At 41.6% G+C, this 26,328-nt stretch overlaps 1 protein-coding gene across 13 annotated transcripts in view; it reads left to right on the top strand.

Annotated features, from left to right (window-relative positions):
- The window catches only part of TACC1 (transforming acidic coiled-coil containing protein 1), a 119,443-nt gene extending 97,694 nt beyond the window's left edge, over positions 1 to 21,749 (top strand). For all 13 annotated transcript variants that reach the window (XM_038560034.1, XM_038560042.1, XM_038560038.1 and 10 more), the window contains 7 exons: positions 5,369 to 5,494; positions 7,526 to 7,602; positions 9,004 to 9,047; positions 11,062 to 11,222; positions 12,143 to 12,249; positions 15,665 to 15,785; positions 16,976 to 21,749. In XM_038560034.1, the coding sequence (XP_038415962.1) occupies positions 5,369 to 5,494; positions 7,526 to 7,602; positions 9,004 to 9,047; positions 11,062 to 11,222; positions 12,143 to 12,249; positions 15,665 to 15,785; positions 16,976 to 17,044 (705 nt within the window). In that variant the 3' untranslated portion in view covers positions 17,045 to 21,749. The remainder of the gene's footprint in view (positions 1 to 5,368; positions 5,495 to 7,525; positions 7,603 to 9,003; positions 9,048 to 11,061; positions 11,223 to 12,142; positions 12,250 to 15,664; positions 15,786 to 16,975) is intronic.
- Positions 21,750 to 26,328: the final 4,579 nt, after the last annotated feature.

Here is a 26,328-nt window from a genome sequence, read left to right as displayed (position 1 = left end):
AGAGAAAGTTAGTGAAAGCCACCCAAGTTTTCTTCCTTGAACATCTGAGTAGTCAGTGCTACTGATAATCCATCGTGCAAACCCGGGGTCTCCCTGGGCCCCTCTCTCCCCCTTATTCCCCGCAAGCAAATATGTGGTTTCTACATCCAGGTACCATATACTGTAAATCCGCTTACTACTTCTCCAGCCCATGGCTGTCAACAGTCTTTTTAAATATGGCAGTAGTTTCCTAACCAGTCTCCCTGTTTCCAGGCTGTTCTCTTATCCATTGACATAAGCCAAGGTAATGTTTTAAATACAAAACTGATCTTGTTACTCTTTGCTTAAACTTCTTGGTTGGCTTCCCTTGTCTTTAGAATAAGTTCAGACTCTTCTGGTGGCCAAGGCTTTCTGCACTGGGACTCTGCTTTTCTCTCCAGCCTCCACTGTCTCTTCTCTATCTCACACATCTGACTCTTGCCTTATCATATGGAATTACTTTCAGTTCCATAAACCTGCCCCTTTGAGTCACTTCCTGTTCTCCCTTTCTTCCTTCTAACACTAGAAGCTTGGAAAAGGTAGAGACCGTGACTGACTGCTACTACCGTAGCACCTACCACAGAAAATTCTACTGGACACAGGAATCAGCAAATTAAGAAAGAGGTGCAGAATTGTAGAAGAATTTTTAGATCTATGGCTTTGAGACATCTGTGGGACAAGTTTCTAAGTCCATATTTCCAGGAGGCAGTTCTAGTAAATACATAGAATGAGTTCAAGAAAGGCCTGGATTGGCTTTATTATTATTTTTAAAGATTTGTTTGTTTATTTTCTTAAGGATTTTATTTGAGGAGGAGAGAGCACAAGCAGGGAGAGGGGCAGGGGGACAAGCAGACTCCCCACTGAGCAGGGAGCCCATCTCAGGGCTTGATCCAGGACCATGATATCATGACCTGAGCCAAAGTCAGATGCTTGATCGACTGAGCCACCCAGGCACCCCAAAATTTATTTATTTATTTTAGAGAGTACACATGTGTGCACCTGAGCCAGGGAGTGGAGGCAGCAGGTGTGGGGCAGAGGAAGAGGGAGATCCTCAAGCAGATTCCCTGTTGAGCATGGAGCCTAACATAGGGCTAGATCCGCAGGTCCCCAGATCATGACCTGAGCCGAAACCAAGAGTCGCCAGGCACCTTGGCCCTCAAATTTATTAAAGCCCACCCAGGAGGCACCTGGGTGGTGCAGTCAGTTAAGGGATCTCAGGGTTGTGCTTAAGACTATCTCTCTGTCTCCCTTTGCCTCTTTTTCTCTCTAAAATAAATAAATATATCTTTTTTTAAAAATGTGATGGCCTTTAGTACACAGGATAGTTGAAGCTGTAGGATTAGTTTATTCTGTTTCATTTTTAGTGCAGATTGCATGTCCCAGTAAATTGTTTTCAGGGCTCACTGTTAGGCTGAGACCCGTAGTGATTCCCTAGAGGACATAGGGTGAGCAAGTGTAAAGATAGATGGGTGAAGGAGGAGCATGAGCAGAAGAAAGACATACACAAAACACACAGGGTCTTGGCAGCATTGTCCTCACACGTTAGTGACATTTGTTTCTGGACAACATCACTTTTCTGGGAGCCAGGTCACCTAAACCCAGCACAGCCACTCCTGGGCTTCTCCTGACTTTCCTCATCTGTGAGAGAGAGGGATGCCTGCCATCCCCACCCACAAGATGCTGAAACTATACACTGTCCTACCAAAGAGCCTGCTTGTGCACTTGGGGAAATCAGTTCCTTTTGAAGTTTTCTAAGTACTAAGGGAGCACTTTCTTGTATTTTTTTTTTATCCTATAAAAATAGCAAAGAGGGGTGATCAAAGAAGGCTGTGTTGAGTGGATGAAGCATTGGCCTGTGCCATTGCAGATTTAGGTGGCTTCCCCAGCTGTGGGAACAGACTGGTTCAACTACAGACTGGTTCAACTTCCAGATTCTCAGCTTCTTCATCCATAAAATAAGTGGACCTATGGCTGTCGTCAGAGTGGTCATGAGGATGAAAGTCAGTGGTGGGCAGCCCGTGGTGCAGCGGTTTGGCGCCGCCTGCAGCCTGGAGTGTGATCCTGGAGACCTGGGATTGAGTCCCACATCTGGCTCCCTGCATGGAGCCTGCTTCTCCCTCTCCCTCTGCCTGTGTCTCTGCCTTTCTCTCTGTGTCTATGAATAAATAAATAAATTTTTTTTTAAAAAGGGAACTTACACATAAAAAACGAAAAAAAGAAAGTGGTAAAATGAAAGATGGGAGCAGCAAAGTACTAGGCCACTGTCAGGTGGGGTGATGCTGCTAGTAAAAGAGTGCAGAGTGAGCGACAAAGAAAATACTTGTCTTTGGAGCCAGCTGCTATGTTGTGATCTTTTAAAAGTAACCCCAGTGGAACTTCCTGAAATCAATTAATTTCTACTACCTAGAGTGTGGATTAGACATTGCATAGAGAAACTGCACTATTCAAAACGTTGAATAAAGAAGTCTGGTTAATGTAGCATTCTCTTGTGAAAGCCTCCCTTGTGTTTCTTGGAAGTGCATTCCTGTTGCAGCTTGTTGCTGGCGGTTGGTCGTATCCAGGCCAAAGTAACTAAGTCCAGAGATCAGTCAATGGTGGGCACTAAGTCTCAGTTTGCTTATCAGCTATTGGTCTATGACATTTTTCAATTAGAAGTCAATTTATTTTTCTAGGAAGTCTTAAACTTCTTAAAAGTTAAGTTCATGTGGTTTTTCCAAGCGTGTCTCTGTTAGAGTGAAGTGGCTGGGGTGGGGTACACTCCAGTGGATTCGAGGATGAAAGATGGGGGATGCCTGGGTTGGTCAGCAGTTGAACACCTGACTTTGGCTCAGGGATCGAGTCCCACATAGGGCTCCTTGCATGGAGCCTGCTTCTCCCTCTGCCTGTATCTCTGCCTCTCTGTGTGTGTGTGTCTTTCATGATTAATAATAAAAGCTTTTAAGAAAAAGATCAAAGATGGGATGAACTCAGCATGCTGTGAGAAAGTAATGGTGCTAATTGTCTTACTGCAAGGCAGTGAGCAGAAGAGCTGTACGTGGTGGCATCCATGCTCACTGCCAGTTGCAACCAGGACAGCATTGAGTTTCATGGTCTAGAGACAGGTCTTTCTTGGCTCAGCTGTGAATGCTTTGGGAACATTCAAAGGAAATGTTCAAGGAAAGGGGATTAGTGGACATGAACAGGACCCTTTAGTAGAAAGGTTGAGACTGATTGATTGGGTTAGCATCTTTATTAAACATAATAGATTAACCAGCCCAGGATGAGGTTGTCAGGTCAGTTCTCTGTGATGGTAGATTCTGTAGGCTTTCTATGCTGTTTAATAAGCTATATAAAGAACTAAAGAAGGTGAAAAGCTAATTCCTAGGGTTCTTGAAAAGGCAGCTGAAATAGGCCACAGCCATAAATTCCCTGACATCAGTTCCTTGCACATAGGCCTTTACATAGAGAGTTCCTCACAATGTGGAAGCTGGAGTCTTTTTGTAAACTGTCATATTTTGAGCTGTGAGGTGAGAGGATGTGGCCAGGTGGAGGGGGTAACTGGGGAGGTCTGCAGGCTACAGAAGCCACTCACCTGGATATATATCTGTCCCTATCTAAAGTCTGATCACCTGGCTCCAATTCAGAATGCTGCCTCTTCCAGACACATTAAATTGTTGAGCATATTGGCAGACAATTCCTTTATTCCCCCAACAAATGAATGAGATGCTAACCTCTAGAATAAATGTTGATACTTTGCTTACTAAGAAAAATCTTTTGGCTTATTTCCTAAAATCTTGCTAACTTGAGAATCAGAGAAGGCATAGGGGAACTATTTCCTGGAGTTGATTTGACTTGAGGATTCTGTCTTCAACTAATAAAAATATAAAAGACTGATTGTAAAATGTATTAATTTAGAATCAGAAATCTAACGATAAAGTGAACCAAATGTGTCAGCTTGCCCTGGGGTCTTTCCTCCCTGTAGGCAAGTTATGTGGGAATCAAGATTATGAGAAAGCTTCTTGAGGAGAAGCATGGCACAAGAAGTTAATGGATGACTCAAAGTCCAGGAGTTTATTCATTATCCACAAGAAACATTTCTTATGTCCTCATTTCTGGCCCTGGAATCCTGGGGCAGTTCTGCTGGATGCCTCTGACTGAGTGCACACAGGCTGCATGCAGTCAAGGTACTGACCAGAGCTGTGGTCACCTCCAGACTCAATTTGGGGGGACCCACTTCCAAGTTAACTCACATGGCTGTTGGCAGAGACATCAGTTCCTTGCACATGGGCCTTTACATAGAGAGTTCCTCACAATGTGGAAGCTGGAGTCTTTTTGTAAACTAATTTCACCTATGGCTTTTACTGTAAGTAGCCTCTTTAGGAGTGAGTCATCAGGTCCACCCTAGACTCACGGAGAGGAGCTTACACGAGAGAATTAGTACCAGGATGGTGGGGGTCATTCAGGGCTATGTTTGAGGCTGCCTGTGGTGAGTGGCGTCTAGCTATAGTGATAGATCTGCCCCAAGATAGAAAGTGTTTCTGGGGGGACCGTGGGCTCCTGTCAGTAGGGTTTTCTGTATTGGGCTAAATGCAAAAATTATGTGTGAATTTTTTAACATTTTCTAGAGAAAGAGTGAATTGTAATGAACATGAAAGGTTTAACAATTACTGGTCTAAGTAGACTTTGGCCTTTTTGTTCAGTCTTGGTTCAACAATATACCAGAGGACTTTACATGTGGCCACTTTGTAAAGGGACCAATCACACTGTACACTTGACAGCATCATGCGCCAGGGCCAATGTCACTACAGAGCAGCTGAAGTTCCTGATGGCCCTGAAGCATTCTGGGGTAAGGGAGTCAGCATTCAGTTATGTTTGCCATTTCTACTTCCTTAGGACTGGAAGTTACTAGTCCATTTTAGAAACATTTCTATCCAATGTGAATGAAGAGATATACAAAGTTATCAGTATGTTTAAAAGTTGATACTCTTTTGGGGAAAAGTTACATGGAATGCATCATCCCCAGAAACACCTGAAAAATGAGACATTTTTTCTTTTATACATGTGATTCTTCGGTGACTGGTCACTGTGATAATCACACTTTCTCCTTTTTAGATACGAAGAAAACTTTGCAGGCTCTCTGTTTTAAATGGTTGTTAACTCACTGCCGCCGCCCCATATTCATTAGGATACTTTTTCCTTTAGATAGTGCTGTAACTGGATTTGATTTTTTTTTTTTTCGAAAGCTTCCCCCCACTGTTTTGTCTTCAAATATGTTTTTAATCACTGTAATCAATTGAGCAATGAGGAAGTTATTGAAGAATATTTGGGGTTAAGCTGAAGACTGAACTAAGTGTGACTTCTTGCCCCTCAGGGCCTGTTGGAGTCCTCTATGGAGAAGGCCCCCGTGTCTGTGGCCTGTGAAGGGGAGAGCCCCCTGGATGGCATCTGCCTCAGTGAATCAGATAAGACAGCCGTGCTCACACTCATAAGAGAAGAGGTAAAGGCCTTGGTGTTCTGTCTGCTTAGCACTCCATTTCTTTGTAAAGCCCACGCGCCAACAGGGAGATTCCATCTCTGTTGGGCTTAAGTTATTCCTGGCTGGAAGTTCTTATTTCCTGTAGCTTGTGTAGCTCGTATAAAGGCTCCCTGTAAAACTCACATTGGTGCTAGAGTCCCGACTTTCTGGTGTCCTAGGGAAAAAGTTAACACTTTTTTATCTTTCAGCCTTGAAGTTTTTTAAATATCAAATTCTGCCAACTCTTCCCACGTATGTGACTGAATCAGTGCCTTCATTTAGCAGGAGATATGTGTTCACGCTTACAAATGTCTTAAATTCTACGCTTGCAATAATATAAAATTGTTTCCCACCTTTATCCATTCTCTAACCGTCAACTCTTAAATTCCTTTACTACGTCTCTTAAACAGTCTCTGCTCAAAATCGCTTACTACTAGGCCTTTATTGGGTGATCAGAAAATACAGAAGATGCCGTCACGTGCTATTAATCAGTTACCATCCATTCCCATTATATTTCTATGCTGTATTTTATGTGTTTGGTTTGTGTGTTTCTTGATGGTTCCATCTTTTTTTCTCTTAAAAAGGGAATTTCCTTACTGTAGCAATGTTATTATAATATCATGAGAGTAGATAAGAACCTCAGATATATAAATAAAATCTTTAAAAAAAAAAAAAAAAAGGGCAGCCCTGGTGGCGCAGCGATTTGGCGCCGCCTGCAGCCCAGGGCGTGATCTTGGAGACCCTGGATCGAGTCCCGCATCAGGCTCCCTGCATGGTGCCTGCTTCTCCCTCTGCCTGTGTCTCTGCCTCTCTCTCTCTAGCTGTGTCTCTATGAATAAATAAATAAAATCTTAAAAAAAAGAAAAAAGAACCTCAGATATAGTCTTTTAAAGCTTAAAAAATAGCATTAGATTGATAATGATGGATGTCACCTGGTTCCATTGTCAGAACTGAGGAGCAGTGGCGAGGATGCCTGCCTGTCCCTGTCAGTGAGGAAAATGACATCTTCTTCCTCCCAAGAGTAAAACTATCAGATGTCTGCCTAATAGAGTAGAGCAAAAATGTGCCTCGTCACCTGAAGCAGACGGTCTGGCTGCTAGGTTCTTTTTCCTTTCCTTTCCTTTTTTTTTTAAGATTTTATTTATTCATGAGAGACACAGAAAGAGAGAGAGGCAGAGACACAGGCAGAGGGAGAAGCAGGCTCCCTGCAAGGAGCCTGATGCAGGACTTGATCCCAGGACCCCAGGATCATGCCCTGAGCCAAAGGCAGACATCCAATCACTGAGCCATATAGGTGTCCTTGGCTGCTAGGTTCTTGATTCTATTCTGATTAAAGGCATCAAAATAAAGAATGTACCAATTAGAGAGAAGTATAATAAAAGGATGTCCCTCTAAGCTCTGTCAAGGCACATGGAGTTTGAGGTAATGAGTTTATAGTATTTCTTTCCAGTTAGTAAGGCCATCCCAGATAGGGATATGGGTTCTGGTCTGATGAGCAAGCCTTCTGGCTGGAGGCTTAGAACTCTGAGCCCTAGTTGTGACTCCATTCTTACCAAGCAATCAGAAATCTCTATAGAAGGAGAATGTGCTGGTCACACTAATGCTTCATTTCATATCCTAAAATTACTACTTTGGTTAGGGTGAGTCTCTTCTAGGCTGATGGCTCTTCTTTTGGTGTCCTATCCCAGTCATGGTTTTGGGCCTGCAGAGCTGAGAGCCAGACCCTGGGCCCGGGTAAAATTTACAGGGATTGTGATTATCACTTTGAATTTTCCTGGGAGATGTTCTGTTTGCCTCTGTTTCGGTGGTTACATTTCCACCATCCTATGTGGCAGAGAGCACATTTTTCCAAATGCTTGTGAGCATTATATGTAGATTTTGAGGCTTTATATTCCTAATGTAGCTTAAATGTCTTGGGATTGACCTAGTTATGTGTTTTCAGTTTCCAATCTTAAATTCAAACTGTGATAGATTCAGTAGGTAAAACCACACTTTATCTCTATTATAATTTAGATAATCACTAAGGAAATTGAAGCAAATGAATGGAAGAAAAAATACGAAGAAACCCGACAAGAAGTTTTGGAGATGAGGTTAGATGGGAGGTTTGGGTTGGAGACTTTTATGCATTATTATACTTTATATAAATGTAGTGATGAAAGTATTTGCATACCACAAAACCAACTGTTGAGAACTTGAGGGCATTGGTATTTGCACCTTAATATGTGATTGACAGTGTCTTTTCATGAGTGTTGTTGACCAGTTACTCAAATGCCGTAGCTTTTTGTGGGTTGTTGAGAACATTACAAATAAGCAGAACTCGCATAATTCTTAATCTTTTGAAGAGACATCAATTTGTGCAAAAAAAAAATCCATTTAAACTACAGAATAATAAGATTTATTGACATATAAAGTCAGTAGTCATAGTACTTTTCTAAAATCAATTATGCATGATGGCTTCAAATTTCATGACCACCAAATAGATTATAAAAAGCATGTTAATAGGAAACAAAATCAACTGACCTAAAATTGAAATCTTTTTCTTTTTGCTGCTCATTCCCTAGAAAGGGGAGTTCAAAGCTGTGAAATAACTAAAGATAGCATCTAAGAAGAAAAAAGCATAATTTATATACTTGTTCGGTCAGCTCTTGAATGATTAAGAAACATTTTAAATATGTTCACTCTAATTTGTAGCTCTTGTATTACTTGCTTTTTGAGCATCTGCTGGGCGTGAGGTTCCGTGCTGGATGTGGCAGAGAGGAAGCAACAACCCCCTAGCTTACAGTAGCCGCCAGAAGAAACCTGGATCCAAGTAATGGGCACCACCACTGAGGGGCAGGGAAGCCCTCACTTCTCGCTGGGGGTCCCAGGGAAGAGCACTCTTCTTATTTGGACAGGGTCAGGGAAACTCCATTGCACTTTGCCCAAAAAGAAAGATTAACATGACAGGGTGATCTTTAAAGTCTTTGAATAACTGAAATGCTTTTGGAACTACAACAGTTAAATAAAACTTAAAAATAAAACTTAAAAATAAAATAAAACTGAATCAGAGGGCAGAAACTGCCCAAAAGTGTGGATTGGGGCCAGGAAGGCCTGAACTTCTGAACAGATCGGGCTTCTTAGGAAGAACCCCAAGAATTTCATTCACTTATTTTGTGAAAGATTGATTTGTCCAGGCAGAATGAGGTCATTTACATGAGGTGCAAAGAAAAAGTGAAGTCAGTTTCTATAATGAAAGGCTTGTTAAACATAAAATCTTCAGAAAAACCTTTTTGAACATTAACAAATCTCACATTAATATAAAAAAGACCCAAACAGATAACTGGATTACATAAATTTGTTCATTTGAACATCATCGTTCAAATATTCATCAGACATTATATACCACACTCAGATGTTCTTTTGTTAATGTGTTTAATTGTTTGGGGCAGCATTTCTCCAACTTCCGTGGAAAATTCTCTTCCAATAATATATATATATATTTTTTTTTAAAGGAAAATTGTGGCTGAATATGAAAAGACCATTGCCCAAATGATTGGTAAGGACAATTTTTTAAAAGATTTTATTTGCTTATTTGAGAGAAAGAGAGCAAACGAGCAAGGGGAGGGGCAAAGAGAGAGAAAGAATTTCAAGCAGGCTCTGAGCTGAGCAGGGAGTCCAGTTTGGGGCTTTATCTCACAACCTTGAGATCATGACCTGAGCTGAAACCAAGAGGCAGATGCTTAGCCAGTGGAGCCACCCAGGCGCCCCTGGACTTTTTTTTTCCTCTGGTGTGAACCATAGGTTCCATAGATGATTTTAAAAAAAAAAAAGGCTTTATTTATTTATTTGATACAGGGAAAGATGGAGCACGCATGAACGTGGGGAGGGGAAGAAGGAGAGAGATAAGCAGGCTCCTCGATGAGCAGGGAACCCAACGTGGGGCTTATCCAGGACCTTGGGATCATGACCTGAGCCCAAGGCAGACGCTTAACCAACTGAGCCACCCAGGTGCCCTGGTTCCATAGATGATTTTCAAATCAGAATACAGGCTTCCATTTGTCCATCACTTAGATCCAGTTGATTCTCACTGTTTGCAGTGGCTCTGTTCTACAAAGTTGCCACAAACACTGAATTAGCCACAGATGGAAATGCTACTGAGCCATTGCTTTAGGGGAAATACAGAGTGACAGGCCTGCAGGCCTCTGGTCACATATTTGTCAATACATAACCTTGTCTTATGTATATTTTTGTTTAAAGACATCCTATGTAATGTTGATTCATTAACATCGAGCTCATGGCCCCCAGTGCCAAAGTTGATGCCCGAATGAAGATTATCTGATGAAGGCATTTTCACCATAAGGCCCATCACAGCCTTCTCAGACTTGGAAGTACTAGCAGTACTCAGCACTATACTTAGACCATTTTATTTATTTATTTATTTATTTATTTATTTATTTATTTATTTATTTATTTATTTATTTTTAAATTTTTTTTTATTTATTTATGACAGTCACACACACACACAGAGAGAGATAGAGAGAGAGGCAGAGACACAGGCAGAGGGAGAAGCAGGCTCCATGCACCGGGAGCCCGACGTGGGATTCAATCCCGGGTCTCCAGGATCGCGCCCTGGGCCAAAGGCAGGCGCCAAACCGCTGCGCCACCCAGGGATCCCTACTTAGACCATTTTAAACAGCAAAATCATCAACAGAAAGCACAAAAATGCAGAAATCACGATACTACAAGAAGGCAGAGTGTTGCCCTGTTCAACCTTAGCTGGAAAATGTGCATATCAAGTGACTCACATTTTTTGCCACTTGGCGGACAGTTGGGAATGCACCACAGTATTGATTTTGGGTTTACAAATAAATGTTAGCAAGTAGATGAATTCACAAATACACAGTCTGCAGATAATAAGGATCAGCTGTAGTTAGGTTCATTTTAGAGGCTAGCAAAGGCTTGAATTCTGTGATAAGCCTTCCACCTGACACCCAGAGTGTTGATGGCCTCAGCATATCATTAGTATCCCCTGGGTGCAGTGTCCTTACTGTGCTGTGAGTGTACTTTTCCCTGTATCAGGTGCACTGGTACCTTTTATGAAACGATAGGAGTTGGTTCTCCTGCATTGAATTTAGAAATAACTGTAACCAATATCATCAGGACTGACTGCCTAAGTGTCTATTAAAGTGCTGAAATCATGCTTTCTGCAGTCCACATCACCTCATGCCTTACCAGTGTAGGGCCCTTGCCAAAGCTGTTCCTCTGCTGGAGCGTTCTCCTCCTGGGTAGCTGCATGGCTACTGCCCTCAGCTCCTTTACATCCCTCTTCAAATCTTTTCTCTCAGAGAGACCACTCTATGTAAAAAAGGAAGCCTGCCCTTCTTGGTCTGCTTGGGTTTTTCCCCATCACTTGTCTCCATCTGGATCCCCCACTAACGTAAATTCTTAGGAGGAACTTTGTTATGTGCACTGCTGGGTCCACTCCACCAAGAATACAGGTTAGCTCACAGAGGGCAGCTGATAACCATCTGTTTTATGAATACGCCATTACTTTTTATTGTGGTTCACAGAAGATGAACAGAGGACAAGTATGACCTCTCAGAAAAGCTTCCAACAACTGACCATGGAGAAGGAGCAGGCCCTGGCTGACCTTAATTCTGTGGAAAGGTCCCTTTCTGATCTCTTCAGGAGATATGAGAACCTGAAAGGCGTTCTGGAAGGGTTCAAGAAGGTAGCATGTCCTTTTCTCTCCTTGGTAGTGTATTTTCTTGGTAATGGATCTTTAAACATATATGCCAGAGGTGTGGGTGCCCTCCTAAATAGGGGGTTGGAACTGAGATACTACTGGCCTCGGTTTTCTTTACCTTTTTCTCTTTCTGCAGTTGTTCAGGCATCTGGCCCACCAGGTGGTGTGTCTTGGTCATTGCCCTCCTGGGTCAGGCCACAGCCAGCGTGTGGCATGGAGCATAAGAGGTGTGAAACCCTCAGACCTTAGGAGAATTCTAGAAATTGTTTTGATAATTCACCAATTTAACTTAATAATAGTAAAGGAAACATTTAGCACTGAAAAATTCAGGCTACATTAGTGTTTCAAATTTAGATATAAGTGGGCATATTGGTTCACCTTAGTTGCACACCATCAGTAGGACACATTTATAGTGTGAACATTCTCTTTTTTTCATAGTAAAATAAAAATGAGAATGGCCAATTTACCTAAAATGAGACCCAGATTGCCATTTACTTTTGAATTTTTTTTCTTAAGATTTCTTTTTTAAGTATTCTTTACACCCAACGTGAGACTTGAACTCACAACCCTAAGGTCAAGAGTCACGCTCTACCGACTGAGCCAGCCAGGCACCCCTGCCATTGACTTTTGAATCATAGCCTCCCTAAACTGTGGGTGTATTGGTATAACTGAACCTTACTGTGTTTTGAAAATTTATACATGAAGAAATTATCTAGAATTTCTTCAGTAAGAATTATTTGTGCCTGTTTTGAATTATCATGGAGTATAACTTAAAGGCATCTGAATTAATTAGGTTTTCTCATTTAAAAAAATGAAAAAAAAATGAAAACTCTGGTACACCGTTTGTCACTAATAGAAGAAAAATGACCAGTTTCTTTTATTTTTAAATTGTCACTTTGGAACAGAATGAAGAAGCCTTGAAAAAATGTGCTCAGGATTACTTAGCCAGAGTTAAACAAGAGGAACAGCGATACCAGGCTCTGAAGATACATGCAGAAGAAAAACTAGACAAGTGAGAGCTCGCCATAGGATCTATTTCACAGTCCTTGATGTGGTGGGAAGATTGAAAAAGGCCAAAAAACCTTCAACCTTGTTTGGCAACTCCAGGGGGGGGGGGTGTTTATTATTTAAATTTTGAATAGGTAGAATCTTCACATGGTTCAAACATTAAAAAGAAGAAAAAGATACATCTCTCCCCCCCTTCGATTCCGCCCCCCCCCCCCCCCCGCCACCTTCCTCACCCCCCCACCCCCCCGTAATTGGCCATTGGTTCCTCCAGTCCTTACAGATTACTCTTTCCCCTTCTCCCCCTTCCCCAGCTTTATGGAGATATAATTAACACATAACATTGTGCAAGTTTAAGGTACAACCTGTTGATTTGCTGTATTTATATATCACACAGCAATGGCCTTAACCAACACCTCTATCATACCACGTGATTCCCGGTTTTTTTTAATGTGAGACTCTCCCTTTGTCATGCAGATGACAGCATACCTAACTTTTCTCATTTAGCTGTGTAATTTAACTAGTCACCTCTCCTATGGGACACTCAGGTTATTTATCACCCACTACAAACAGGGCTGCAGTAAGGAGCCCTGGATGGTTATCATTTGGTGTGCATGTGAGTTATCTGTATGCAGGAAAAGGAATTGTGCTCAGCCAAAGAATAATATGAATTTGTAATTATGATAAATATTGTCAAATTGCCCTCCTTCAACGTTTATCAGTGTATCCCTACATGAAGTATGAGAGCTTCTTTTCTCCCTACAGCTTGGCCAACAGATCAAATTTTTAGTTTTCTACAAAAACAATAGATAAAGGTGGTATTTCACTTTAGTTAGGGTTTTCTTTTTTCTTTTCTTTTCTTTTCTTTTCTTTTCTTTTTTTTAAAGATTTTATTTATTTATTCATGAGAGACAGAGAGAGGGAAAGAGGCAGAGACACAGGCAGAGGGAGCAGCAGGCTCCATGCAGGGAGCCCGATGTGGGACTTGATCCCAGGACTCCAGGATCATGCCTGAGCCTAAGGCAGACGCTCAAATGCTGAGCGTTTTCTTTTTTGATAAACCTAATAGAACATTTTTATTCAAAGTAGTTTTGATTGTGTTTATCTTACTAGTAAAATTGAACATATTTTAGCAACTGTCTATAGGCATACTTGCTTTACCATGAATCACTGTATTCTTTGCCTGGTTTTCTATTGTCAGTTTATATATTATATATAAAAATATATTATCATATTTATGTGCTAGCCCCTTTGTGATATGAGTTGTGAGTTATTTTTCTAGTTTATCTTTTGGTTTCTAGAGTTTTTTCATATATAAGAATTTTTATATAGTGAAATTTTTTTATTTAAAGATTTTATTTATTTATTCATGAGAGTCACAGAGAGAGACAGAAACACACAGGCAAAGGGAGAAGCAGGCTCCTCGCAGGAAGCCCAATGTGGGACTCAATCCCAGGACCCCAGGATCACGCCCTGAGCCAAAGGCAGACGCTCAACCGCTAAGCCACCCAGGCATCCCACAGTCATTTTTTTTTTACTCAGTATTTGCTGTTGTGGTAACAAAACTCTTCTCTGGGCTGAATTTAAAATGTTCTCCCATGTTTTCCTTCTGGTACTTTTTTGGCCTTTTTTTTTTTTTTTTTTTTTTTTTTTTTTTTAATTAACTCTTAAATCCAGCACATTTGGAATTTATCCTGAGGAATGGTCTGAAGAATGCTTCCAACTTTATTTTTTTAACTAAAAAGTAATACCTACTTGTACATTTTGCTATCTCCATATTTGTAAAACATTTCAAGTTCCCTTCTCTCATTCTCACTCCCAGAGGTACTGCTATCAAAGGTTTATTGTGAATCCTTCCAGATTTTTCTTTGTGCCTTTACAGATACTACCCAGAATGGCTTCAGACTTTTTTTTTTTTTTGCATAATTTCAGAGTCATAAAATACAAATTTCCTTTTTCATTTAGTAGTATATCATCATGGCCATTTTCCATGTCGAAGCAAATGGTTGCTCAGTCTAGTTATTTTTATTAGGTTGTAGGACTATTCCATTCCTTTATTATATATTATTCCATTTAGATAGTTTCATACTTTTTTCTGTTGTAAACAATGCTGCAGTGGACATCCTTGTGCACACAGTTGTGAAAAGTGGGAATATTGCTGAGGATATGTTACTTCAGGGGACTTGCTGGATCAGAAGATATATGCATTTTTATTTATTTATTTATTTTTACATATTTTTTTTAAATTGGAGTTCAATTTGCCAACATATAGTATAACACCCAGTGCTCATCCCATCAAGTGCCCCGTCACCCAGTCACCCCCAACCCCCACCCACCTCCCTTTCCACCACCCCTTGTTCGTTTCCCAGAGTTAGGAGTCTCTCATGTTCTGTCTCCCTTTCTGATATTTCCCACTCATTTTTTCTCCTTTCCCCTTTATTCCCTTTCACTATTTTTTATATTCCCCAAATGAATGAGACCATATAAGGTTTGTCCTTCTCCGTTTGAGTTATTTCACTCAGCATAATACCCTCCAGTCCCATGCACGTTGAAGCAAATAGTGGGTATTTGTCATTTCTGATGGCTGAGTAATATTCCATTGTATACATAAACCACATCTTCTTTATCCATTCATCTTTCGATGGACACCAAGGCTCCTTCCACAGTTTGGCTATTGTGGACATTGCTGCTATAAACATCGGAGAGATGTATGCATTTTAAATCATAATAGTTACAGCCATATCCCCTTCCACAGACAGTGCCAGTTTTCATTTCCCCATCAGCAGGTGATCCTGTCTGTTTCCTTGCATCTCGGCCATCATAGAATAAGATCATCCTGGTTAATATTTGCCAACCTGATAAATTTTAAAAGTTTATTATTTAAATTTGCATACCTTTGACTACTAATGGGTTTTTAGCATCCTTTCATCAATTAATTGGCTATTTATCAATTGCCATGTATAGTTTTAAAAATTTCTTTTGTATCTCGTTAATAAAGTCACTTTTTAGTTCTAGTGTCATAGATGTCAGTGGAGAGTGTCCTGACTATTTAGCTCTGTTAATCCCACAGATGACCCTGCCTGCTATTGTCCTAGGTTAAAAAAAAAAAATCTAAGATTGCTGTAGAAACTGTCATGTAAGTCCATTTTCTAGTGACATAGAAATTTCAATCTCACTATGGCCTATGAGGTTAATTCTACCACTGGTTTTTACCTTGGAAATTTCCTTAGCAGTTGTGTGCAAATTGAATATTTATAAATTTCAATTGAACAATTCAGGTCACCGATTTTTCTGTGATCATGTCATTTCCTTTAGTCTGTTTCACAAATGTCAGCGGTTAGTATCTTGACTCCTTAGCTCTGACTGGTGACTAACCATGTGCTTCTCGTCCCTTGATTCTGCAAACAAAACACCACGAACAGAGCCAATGAAGAAATTGCTCAGGTTCGAACAAAAGCAAAGGCTGAGAGCGCAGCTCTGCACGCTGGACTCCGGAAGGAGCAGATGAAGGTGGAGTCCTTGGAGAGAGCCCTTCAGCAGAAGGTACCCAGAGGGGTGTGGTGTGACCAGAGAGACACTTGGTCTTCTTCCTTGGCAGTGGCTAGCTTGTAGTGGATTCAGATGAGATAAGCCTTGTTTTTTTACCCAGACACTTTGATCCAGCTCCTCTGGGAATTGATTCAGGTGAACACAAACAAGGCAACCCCTTAATTCCCAAACATATGAATAGGAAACATCCCCAGGCAGGATGCAGAGGAAATTGCATTAAGTAAAGTTTAGGGGACCAGATACTTAGGCTCTGAGGCTACTTTTTTTTTTCTTTTTTCTTTTTTTTAAATTCTATTTACTTATTAGAGAGATAGAATAAGCAGTAGGAGGGGCAGAGGGAAGAAGAGAGAGAAGCAGACTCCCCATGAGCAGGAAGCCTGCCAGGGCTCAGTCCCAGGACCCCAACCTGAGCCGAAGGCAGATGTTTAACTGACTGAGCCACTCAGGTGCCCCTGTTTTTTATGTGATATATGAAGCCATCATGCCTCCTGATTGCAACTTTACCCTCCAAAGGACATTGGCAATGTCTGGAAGTATATTTAGTTGTCACAACTGGTAGATACTACTGGCATTTCATGGATACAGGCCAGAAATGCTACTGAACATCTAACAATGCACAGGATAGTCCCTATAACAAAGACTAACGCAGCCCAAAGTGGTTCCACGGTTGAGAAATTCTGGTGTAGGTAAATAAAAATCAGGTCCCTCTTTTGCACTACTCAGTGATTCTTGGACTTCATTTTTTTTGTGTGCCTCTAGTGGTTTTTCTTACTGCATCCATTCAGCTAGGGCAAGAGTGACTATCATGGGGTTTGCTAACCCCTAGGCAGTATTCCCTAGGATACTCAGACTGCAGAATCACAGATCAAGGGGCCAAGGGGCTGAGTGGGGCCTCAGATAACAAGCATCACAGGTAATTTCTATGATAAGAAAATTTACGAACAAGGTGCATAGGACCAGTGGTTACCCTCATCCCCTGACTCAACTGGAGCATGACTTGAACAGATGAACATTTTTCAGGGGAGAAGTTTCCCTTTCTTTAAAGAGCCCTGACATAGAAGAGTTTTGAACCATTGAGCTAGGATCTTGAGGCAGAGTGTAGCCAGTCTTGGAACTATTTAATTGTCACTGCCTGGATCTCAGGATGCAGAATGGCCTACATCACTATGCCATTTGTCTTTCAGAACCAAGAAATCGAGGAACTAACAAAAATCTGCGATGAGCTGATTGCGAAGCTGGGGAAAACTGACTGAGTTTCCGCCCTGGTAGCTCAGCAGGTCTGCATCTGGCTGCTTTTCTTGTAACCACAGTTATCTTGCCTTATCCAGGAATAATTGTCCCTTTGCAGAGAAAAAAAAAAAAAAAAAAAACTTTAAAAAAGCACATGCCTACTGCTGCCTGTCCCGCTTTGCTGCCAACACCACAGCCCTAGAAGGAGCCCTAGAGCATCGCACAGTCCGGGAAGGAGTGACGTCTGAGAGCTGTCCACTGACAGGTTTGGTCAGACAGGCCGCCAAGTTTGGGGTTGTGAGTTCTCCATCTTTAGTCTATTTGTAAAAATCATCTTTTCTTTTCTAAGCAATTTGCATTTGGGATTTTGTGGCTACTATTTGGGATCATCTTCTGTCTACCACCTGTCTGAACTTTTTTGGTGACCTATTTATTTCATCTTTTAAATCTAGCATTCAACATTAATGGTTTTATTTGAGAGGGAAAATAACTTGGCCTCTTATTACTTCTAGTTTTTAAACAAGGAGGGACTCTGAGTGCCCATTTCTACACACACACACACACACACACACGTTTATATATGCTGCTGGGGGTTTTTTCTCTGAACCATAGTCAAATAAGAGCTTCTCCACAGAAGAGCATATTTCCATAAATGTAAAACCCTGTTTTGAAATAGAGTTGTGGCTCTGGATGCCAACCTCAGAATTTGGGGAATTGAAGGTGCAAAGACCGTAGAGTCAGGGGAAGACTTTTTGCCACAGTGTTTCGTTGCCCTGGTATTTGGACACTCCTAAGCCTTGACAGGTGTGCCCTTTGGGGTCAGGCCTCAGGCTGCATGAAGAGCAGTGCTAATGGGGCTCCCTCAAAGCCAGGGTTTGGCAAGTCTGTCCCAGAGCAGTTCAGTTTACTCTGCTTCTATTTGTTGCTAGAAAATCAATATTGACCCTTCATCATCTTTCTAATTGAAATATGCAAAGAAAATCTACTTGTAAAAGGTTTAGGCAGTCTCCTTTATTTAAAAGGTAACTGTAACCCCGATAGCAATTATAAGGTGGAGAAACAGTGTTTTTTGTTTTTTGTTTTTTACAAGTGTTATACATTGTTCTTTGGATTTTTTTTTTCTTAAGGCAAAAAATCCTTTCAAACTTAGTAGACTTTTTGACAAAACGAGCTATAAAAATCATGTGAACCACCCCAAAAATCAGCACATTCTGCATAGTGTTAAACAAAGGGCGTTTGAATCCTGGAGGAGAAGAGTGCAGGGAGCAGAGCCACATTCACAATACCAAATTCCTTAGGCTCCTCTCCAAGTGATGAGGCTATTAACCCCAAGAGGGAAACTTTCCATGTAATTCTAGTGAAGTCCCTTCCATTTGGTAGGCAAAACCAAATCCATGCAGTGTTTGAACGCACTCTTTTGTCTTAATCTTACACCCTGAATGTCTTCATGGTGACATGCACTGTATTCAGTACGTGTACGTTTTTGTACCTTTCTTGTAAAACTTGCATGATCCAACTTCAGCAATGAATTGTGCCTAGTGGAGAACCTCTGTAGATCTTTAAAAATGCATTTTTCTTTAGCAGTGTACTATTTACATGGGTGCAATCTTTAGCCCCAGGGAGGTCCCTAATGTCTTTTAAAGCTAGAAGTCATGTCTTACCAATATGTATTTATTGTAATTGGTGCTGAGGCTGTATTTTAAAGCCTACTGTCTTAATATTTTGTACAAAAAAGAACAATAGAAATGGTCTGTAGTTGGAGAAGTGACTTGACAATCATTTGGGCTTTGAAAGCAGTCAGTGTGGTTCAATGTGAGTGCTGTGCTACAGTCACAGTATCAATGAAGTACAAGTGTCTCCAGTTGGTGGAACTGATTTCTCTTGGTCCTCCACTACTAGGGAAATTAACTTTGCATTTTGCAGAAAGAAATGTTGCTATACCTTTTTTGCTGCTGTGTTTTAATGAGATATTCATGTTTATTTGTTTTATATCGATCTGTATTAAGCATGAAAGGCTTAGAGTGGTCTCCATTCTAAATCCATAGTCCTCCATTTAGGCTTCTTTGGTATATACAAAAAATAGCTGTGTGTTAAAACCAAGGTGACGACAATCCTTTCCTAGCACGCTGGTGGAAGAGACCCCCTAAGAAGACCCCAGTGAATGAGGTTGCTGCACAAGGACCATGAAAGGGCCCTGGTTAATTTGTGTTCACCACTGGCTTCTCAGCTATGGCCGTTATGAGGGAATGTGCTTCCTCCTCATTTAACAGACAGATATTCTCCAACAAGAATAAAAATGTAGCTTGTTCAGCTGGCAAATCAAGAGAATATCCTGGGCAGAAAGATGTATGTTTGTTTTTCTTTAAAAATAAGCAAAAGGAAAAAAAAAACTTCCAAAATTCTAAAGAGTAAGAATGTAGCCTGGAATTCTGCTTTTCATGGAGAGCCATGACAGGTCGGCAATACTAAGCCCTGTTAATAAGAGCGTGCAGGGGAGGTGAAAAGAAGATAGGTCTGGGTGCATTAGGTGATCGGTCTGCCTGAGACTCTGAACCCAGAGCCATTTCTTAAGTTTTTTTACTTTGCCAAAGTGTAGATAGATAGTCTTTATCTACAAGTATTTTAATGGGAAGATTCAGCATAAGACAGGCTGAACAGTTTGTCACTTGGTTGGCTGGGCGTTAAAGTCAGACCTCCTGAGATTTACTTTTATTTGGAGAAACTCCTGGAAGCCAGTGACCTGCCCAAACCTTTTGTTCTTTAAAACTGTTCTGGAAATATTGAGAAGCCTAGTTTTCTCACGTGGTTTCTAGCTTCTTCAGACCCAGCCCAAATTAGGAAGTGCAGAAGCACATGATGGTGAAAAACTCTGAGGACCTGGCAGCCTTCCAGAATGATATGGAATCTAAGGGGAGATGTGCGTTTCATTCTGGAGGTTAGCTCAAGCTGAGTTTTCTCCAGCCAGTTACCCTTCCTTCCTGTCCCACACTTTGTGCAACCCTCACACCGAGACTTAGATCTTTATTAGACAGCCCTGAATTAGTGCTATTTATAAATGGGGGCTTCAAGTGCCCCGAACGTTCCTGGGCTGACCGAGCAGCCAAAGTGAAGCAGTCTTTTGAAATAAAGTCAGGTAACAGAAGGCTCGGCAGTGGCTCTACAGCTCAGAATACAGTTTTAAAGAGCAGGCATCGGTAAGCCTGGTATGCCATGCTTGGGGATGACTCAGGACGCTCTTTTTCGGTGGGGCAGAAGCTCCTAAGGTCCCTGTTTGTTTCCTCTGGTTCTGCACTACAACCAGTAGCCATCTCCTGAGTCATTCATAACTGTCCTTTTGTAGTCTCGTGACCTTGCAAGCTTGCTCTGGGACTCAAGTTTCTTACTTTATCCTCTGGTGGGGAAGAGAGAAACTAGTTGTTGAAAGAGTAAATGATTCAGGCAAAGGATTTTAAAGTAAAGATGTATATATTCTAAAGAATTTAAAAGATAACAGATTATTATTTGCTTATTAAAAAATAGACTATAGTCTGGGAATCCCAGAATGCCAAGCCAAAGGTCTAAGAAGTCATCTTCTTCAAAGATTTTAATAAAGTAGCATTTTGAGGAGACTTCTGTCCAAAAAAGGTTTGACTAGCCTCCAGATTCCAGTGGCTTTAGGAAAGCATGTATCATTCAAACCTCAAGTCTCCCGCATAGTGAAGGTAAAGGAATCAATACGGTAGATGCTTCTCTCTAAGGGTCTCCTCTGGAAGATGATGTCAGAGGCAGCATTTCCAGTGAAGACCCATGCCCGCGTGCCCAGAGCCAGCATCCTGGAGACTAAAGATTGCACTTTCCGTAGTTCTTCGTCCAAATTGCAATCCCATTTCTGTGCCTCTTAGCATGCAGTTAGATTTGGACAAACAAGATTCCTAAGGAATGACTTTATTAACTATAATATGGTTACAGCTATTACATATATCTCTATATTCTGGTTATAGTTCTAATAGGAAGTGGTGCGTGTGACACTGGCCTGGGGCAAGTCCCTATTGCTCTTCAGCTCATTTGGAGGAGGCCGGGCACAGAGCCGAGGTGTGGCTTAAACCCTCCCCTGTACCCATTCTTCACTGTAGAGCTGTGAAGGTGTCACTTGTCCCCCTCTGCCTTTTAGTGGTATCTGAAATATACACAAAGAATGTCCTAGTCACACTGTTATCCGATGTTCTGTGAATAATTTCCACGTGGACATATACCAATTTGAACTCCGAAGCCACCCCCAGTCCAGGTACAGGGCAGCCTGCAGGTTACCCACCACACGCGCATCCTCTACATGGTCCTTGTCACCCAGTGCGACAGGGTCCAAGCATTCCTTTTAAACCTCAGAGGTAGCAGTAAACCTTTCAGTGTTGCTGTTAGCAAGTGTGTATTTGCCAATAGCTACCCATTTGTACTCACGTGCCAACAAATAAACATCAGCTGCACATCTGCTTCCGCTGTGTCCCTTCGGGTGCCGTGACATGTGTGAGGAGCCTCTCTTCTGTAGGAGCGAAGCTGCGTTGACTACTGCTGTCAGGATTGTGTTGTGTGGAATAATCATCTACATAAATTTTATATGCACAGTACTTTCCCTTTTATATGTCAGGTAAATATTTGTAAAAGTTATACTCACACAAATGAAATTATTATAATGATTACTAATATATTTTTTCCATGTTTCATTGCCTGAATAAAAACTGTTTACCACTGTTAGATCTGGGTGTGTGAATGTTTTTCCCCCTGGTTAGAAGTCATCTTATCCCTAAGTGTGAAAATTTATGACAGCCTTGCTTTTAAGAGCTCCATATTTCAGTCTAAAAATAGAACAGATGACATTTTCACTACACTCATTTTGTGAAATTTTATGCATTTGGTTGGGTGCATAATTAAAACAAACAAACTTTGGAATTCAGACCTTGCCATATAAATTTCCATGCCTTCGCATCTGTGCAAACAGAGTTTTTAATTGCATGCTTTTTGGTTTTGCTTAGAGCCGGCTTGTCTGCCCTGGCGCTTTTCAAGTCCTGAGAACCTAAGTCCCCTTGAGCTCTCGGACTCATCGATGGACACAGGATAAGCCAGGACTGTGCAAACAGTCCAGAGAAAATAGAACAGCCCAGAGAAAATAGTTCACGTTTTGTGTTTCTTCTAGGTTAACCAGGCTGGGCCAACTCTGTGCTTAAAGTGAGAAGGGCCTGGGCAGGAGACTTTGTGAGTTTTATTGCAGGAAAAGATCAATTAAAAGGCTCGTTATGACTCCACTTCACAACTTGGTGGGGGGCCCAGTGAGGAGAGTCTGAGCACTGTCACTTTCTTGAGACATTGCAGCCTATAAAGCTCCTAAAAAGAATGTTTCTCACTCGTGTGCTCCTGAACCGGCAGGAGGGAATCCTATAAAAGGACAGAGAGGAGGTGGCACTGCCTTTCACTACACACTAACGACGGTAGAAATCTCATGGATCTCTACACAGTATTGGGAAGAAGATAGGAATTACCTTCCTACTCTTACAGAGTTTTACTCTTAGATAATAATGAGACCAAAAGTGATTTTCACACTTCTGCAAATATGAGATCGTGGGATCCTGAGTGGCAATCAGTATTTTCTTAAGGGAAACCATGACAGGAGGTAAAGTATCACACAAGTTAAGGATGAGTAGTGTTTCGTGAGATCTGTTTCAGATAGAAGTATGTATGTACTGTGTCATGGTGAAGTTAATTTCTTGCTATGACGGATGGTCAAAGTATTTAAAAAAACCAGCTGCTAACATGAGTCCTTTTGCAACTATGGAAACTGAGGCCCAGAGAGAAATGTGGCCAAGATTACATAGCTTGCATGTTAGTGAACACAGTTGCCCTCTTTCAAAATCGGCAGCAGAATTGTCACTCCATCCTTTGTCCTTTTCAAGCTCTTTAAATCGAAGTCCTTCCAGGTTTGGATACTATTGTAGACATTTCCAGATTTATGGGTATTTAAGGACCAGTCAAAACTTAACGCATTTATTCACTTAACCAAATGCTTCTGCCTCTGCAAGAGTCTAAAGTGAAATGTGCAAAGTTTCTGAGGCTCGTTAGTGAAAGAGAAATTGTTTTCAAGTTTGACTGAACTGCCATTGAAATATGAATGATATGCTAATTAAAACTTCTTGACCAGCGGAAAGCTATTCCTAATCCACAAGTCTTTGCCCAGTTGTGATTTGTAGATCATTCTATCTAAGTTATGTGCTTGAGGATGGGGACACCATGGTGCTTACAGTTTAATCACGAGATAAATCTAACCCCCAAACAGGACCAGATGGTGTGGAACTGTCTGCGCCATGGCAGGCGCAGTGCTGAGGAGTCCAGGAGGAGGGACCGGAACAGGGAAGGACACACAAATGAAGCAGAGCACCAGGCCCTATAGACCAGCACCCTCGGCTCAGACTGGTTTCAGATGCAGCCTCTCTTATTTTGCCTGCCTGAGCTTCAGTTTTCCCAAATAGGGATAATCGTTCCCACCTCACGAGGTTGTGAGGGCTCTGTGGGAATTCATGCATCGTACCTGGCCCTTGGGTCCTTATGGGATAGTGATTGTCACCTAAAACTTGAGAGTTTATCAAAGTTTCACATGGAGACTCCCTCTTAGAGTCAAATGATTTTGCTTCTAGATTTATTAGACTTAAGAGTCACCCAACTTTGTTCTTGTATTTGAGATCAATAGGATGTGGAAGTGGGGATTAGCTGAAGACAGATCTCCAAGTTAGGGTGTTCGAGCAATTAAATGGGGATGGAAGTCGCCCTTTGAGTGCCACATACCTATTCCAAGACCCCCCACCCCCCCGAGGCCTGCACTAGCCATGACAGATGTCTCTGATTTCGAGTTTTCCTTTGCCAGAATGTGTAGGTCTCCATGGGAATCCATATGCAGAACAGACAAAATATATTCAGTTAATAGAACTTTGCTTTTTAGCTAATTTAAAGGAAATGGTCAATGACATTTGAGTCCTCTCTGTGCCAGGTGCCTTATAAATATGTCACGGGAACAATTCCATGTGGGTGGAATTTCTTTTTTAACCAATGGGAGAAAGAGGTTAAAAAATACTGAACATGAATCAGTTAACTGGAAGGTAGAGCTGGCATGTGAACCTAGGTCTCTGATCTCAAATCCCATTCTCCTTAAGGCCACTCCATGTTGGGGCACTCTTTGGAACGTGTCCTTCAAGAGTGCGGAGGATGACTTTTTATTCATCAAATGAATTTTGCTCTTTTCTCACATCAAGTGGGAATATCTCAGTGGAAAGCAGAGAGGCCATTGCATGATGTCTCCACAGTTCAAGAGTGTGAGGATAAACCTAATCAGAGATGCATAATTGGTCACAGTGTTGGAAAGGCACTGTAAAGGGAAAACAAAATTCCAGTTCTACCTCTCAGGCATCCTGGCTTTGCCAAAAAGAACTTGGTGTGGGAGGTTGAGCCATGGGTTCAAGTCCTAGCTTTTGTCAACTGCTAGCAGCTCCCTTCCTCTGATTTGTGATTTTACAGGTCTGCCCAAGGTGCTGCCTGTAAGGCAAAAATTCCCCCAATTTCCCTTTCAAAAGCATTCTGGAAAGGCCTGTCATGACAGTAGTGGACTTGCCACTAGATGGTGGGTCCACCGAGCTTTGCAGTGTCTGCTGTGGTTGCAGTATTCAGACTGGCAAACGCCAGCCCACATCATGCAGGAAGGGGAAAGGCCTGGGCCCAAGCCCCAAGCCCCAAGCCAACATCCAGGTTTGTGCTCATTTTCTCCAGTCAACTGCTCCAATTAGGCCTCAGTTTTGTCCGCCGGCTGAAGTTAGGTTTTATCCTCTAAGCTCTCCCAAGAGTGCCATTACAGCCACTGTCCCCAGCCTCCCATGACTCCAGCTGAACTCACTAACCCGTTCCAGGGCACTACGCCCACAGACTCCGGCGTTTGGTTGCATACCCTTGGAGATGGCCAGCCTGTACTGTCTGCCTTCCTGAGAATAACTTACTTTGACAAATGTGTTAAGCTCTTAAGATATGCAAACTCATCATCACAAAATTCAACCGTAAGAGACATTCTGTAGACTTAGGCCTTTTTTGTTCTAAGCATCAAAAATGGCAGCGTGGTTAAGCTAATTTGGTGCATAATTGTCATATTTTACTAAAATCTTGGAAGAGTCCAGCCAGACCTGATCAGACCTCGAGGTGCCATGTGTGCAATTAAAGCACATAACTTGGATTCCCCCGAAAGGGTGGCACTTACTGTAAGTTGTCTTTTGTGAAGGTCTGATTTTTCCAGACATATTTTTTTTCTTTCTCCCTTTCAGCTGATCTTTGTAATGTCATCAGTTTTCAGCAGAAGAGGTCTAAAATCATGCATTTCCTGCAGCAGCTTCCGATGCAAATATGTGTGAGTGTTCACTGGGGGGCGCCACTCAAACTGCAGGTTAAAACCCTCTTGGGAGGCTCTGAACTAGAAGAGAGCAGAGTGGGCTGTAAGAATTAGCAGTGAGGGCAAACTGAGTTCAAAGTATTTTAAAAATAAAAATAACAAAAATAATAAATTTATTTCCTAAATTATTATTATTTTTTTTAATTAGCAGTGAAGGGAAGCACCAGCTGTGGAACTTTTACCTCACACGTACCTGTGGGCACTGGGTCACAATGTCAAATGTTTTAGGTTGGGGGTCTGAAAAGCTACAAAAAACACAAAAGTTTGAAAGCCACTGACTGCAGGTAATGGGGCAGGGGGGTTGTGGAATCACAGTGTCTTATGGGCGTGAAAAAGTACTCAGTTGCAATGCTCATCTTTTAAAAGTAAGCTACAGTTAGAACACTTAGTCTCCAACAACCACGGTTTGTAGTAACTTGAAGAAATCAAACCTTTGGAACAGGAACATGAAGCTGCAATTCAGAAAACAGGACATAATAAAAATTCCTTCCTAATGGTCAGTTGAGAGGGAAAGACAAAAGGAAATTAGGGGGAGAGCATATAAGGAATAAAATAACCAGTGAGCCCCGAAGTGCTCCAAAAAAATAAATTTCTGTTTTACACGAGAAAAAAATAAAATTCTTCTTTCCTGCCTGGGTCCCCAGCACACTGAACTCTTCCCCACTCCCTTTGGCAGCAGAGGGCAGGCTACTTGGGTTCAGAGCCCCATTCCTGCTCTGCTGCCACTGCTAATAGCTACCCTGATTCACATTCGAAAAAATGAAATCTCCTCTGTTCGGAGCACGACTTCTCCATGATTGCAAGTTCTTATGCTAAACTCCCTCTGCGCAGTTCAATTCTGATTAGAAATGTGTGCAT

Source organism: Canis lupus, chromosome 16, assembly GCF_011100685.1.
Source record: "Canis lupus familiaris isolate Mischka breed German Shepherd chromosome 16, alternate assembly UU_Cfam_GSD_1.0, whole genome shotgun sequence".
Classification (NCBI taxonomy): domain Eukaryota; kingdom Metazoa; phylum Chordata; class Mammalia; order Carnivora; family Canidae; genus Canis; species Canis lupus.
This window is presented reverse-complemented; position numbering and strand designations above follow the sequence as displayed.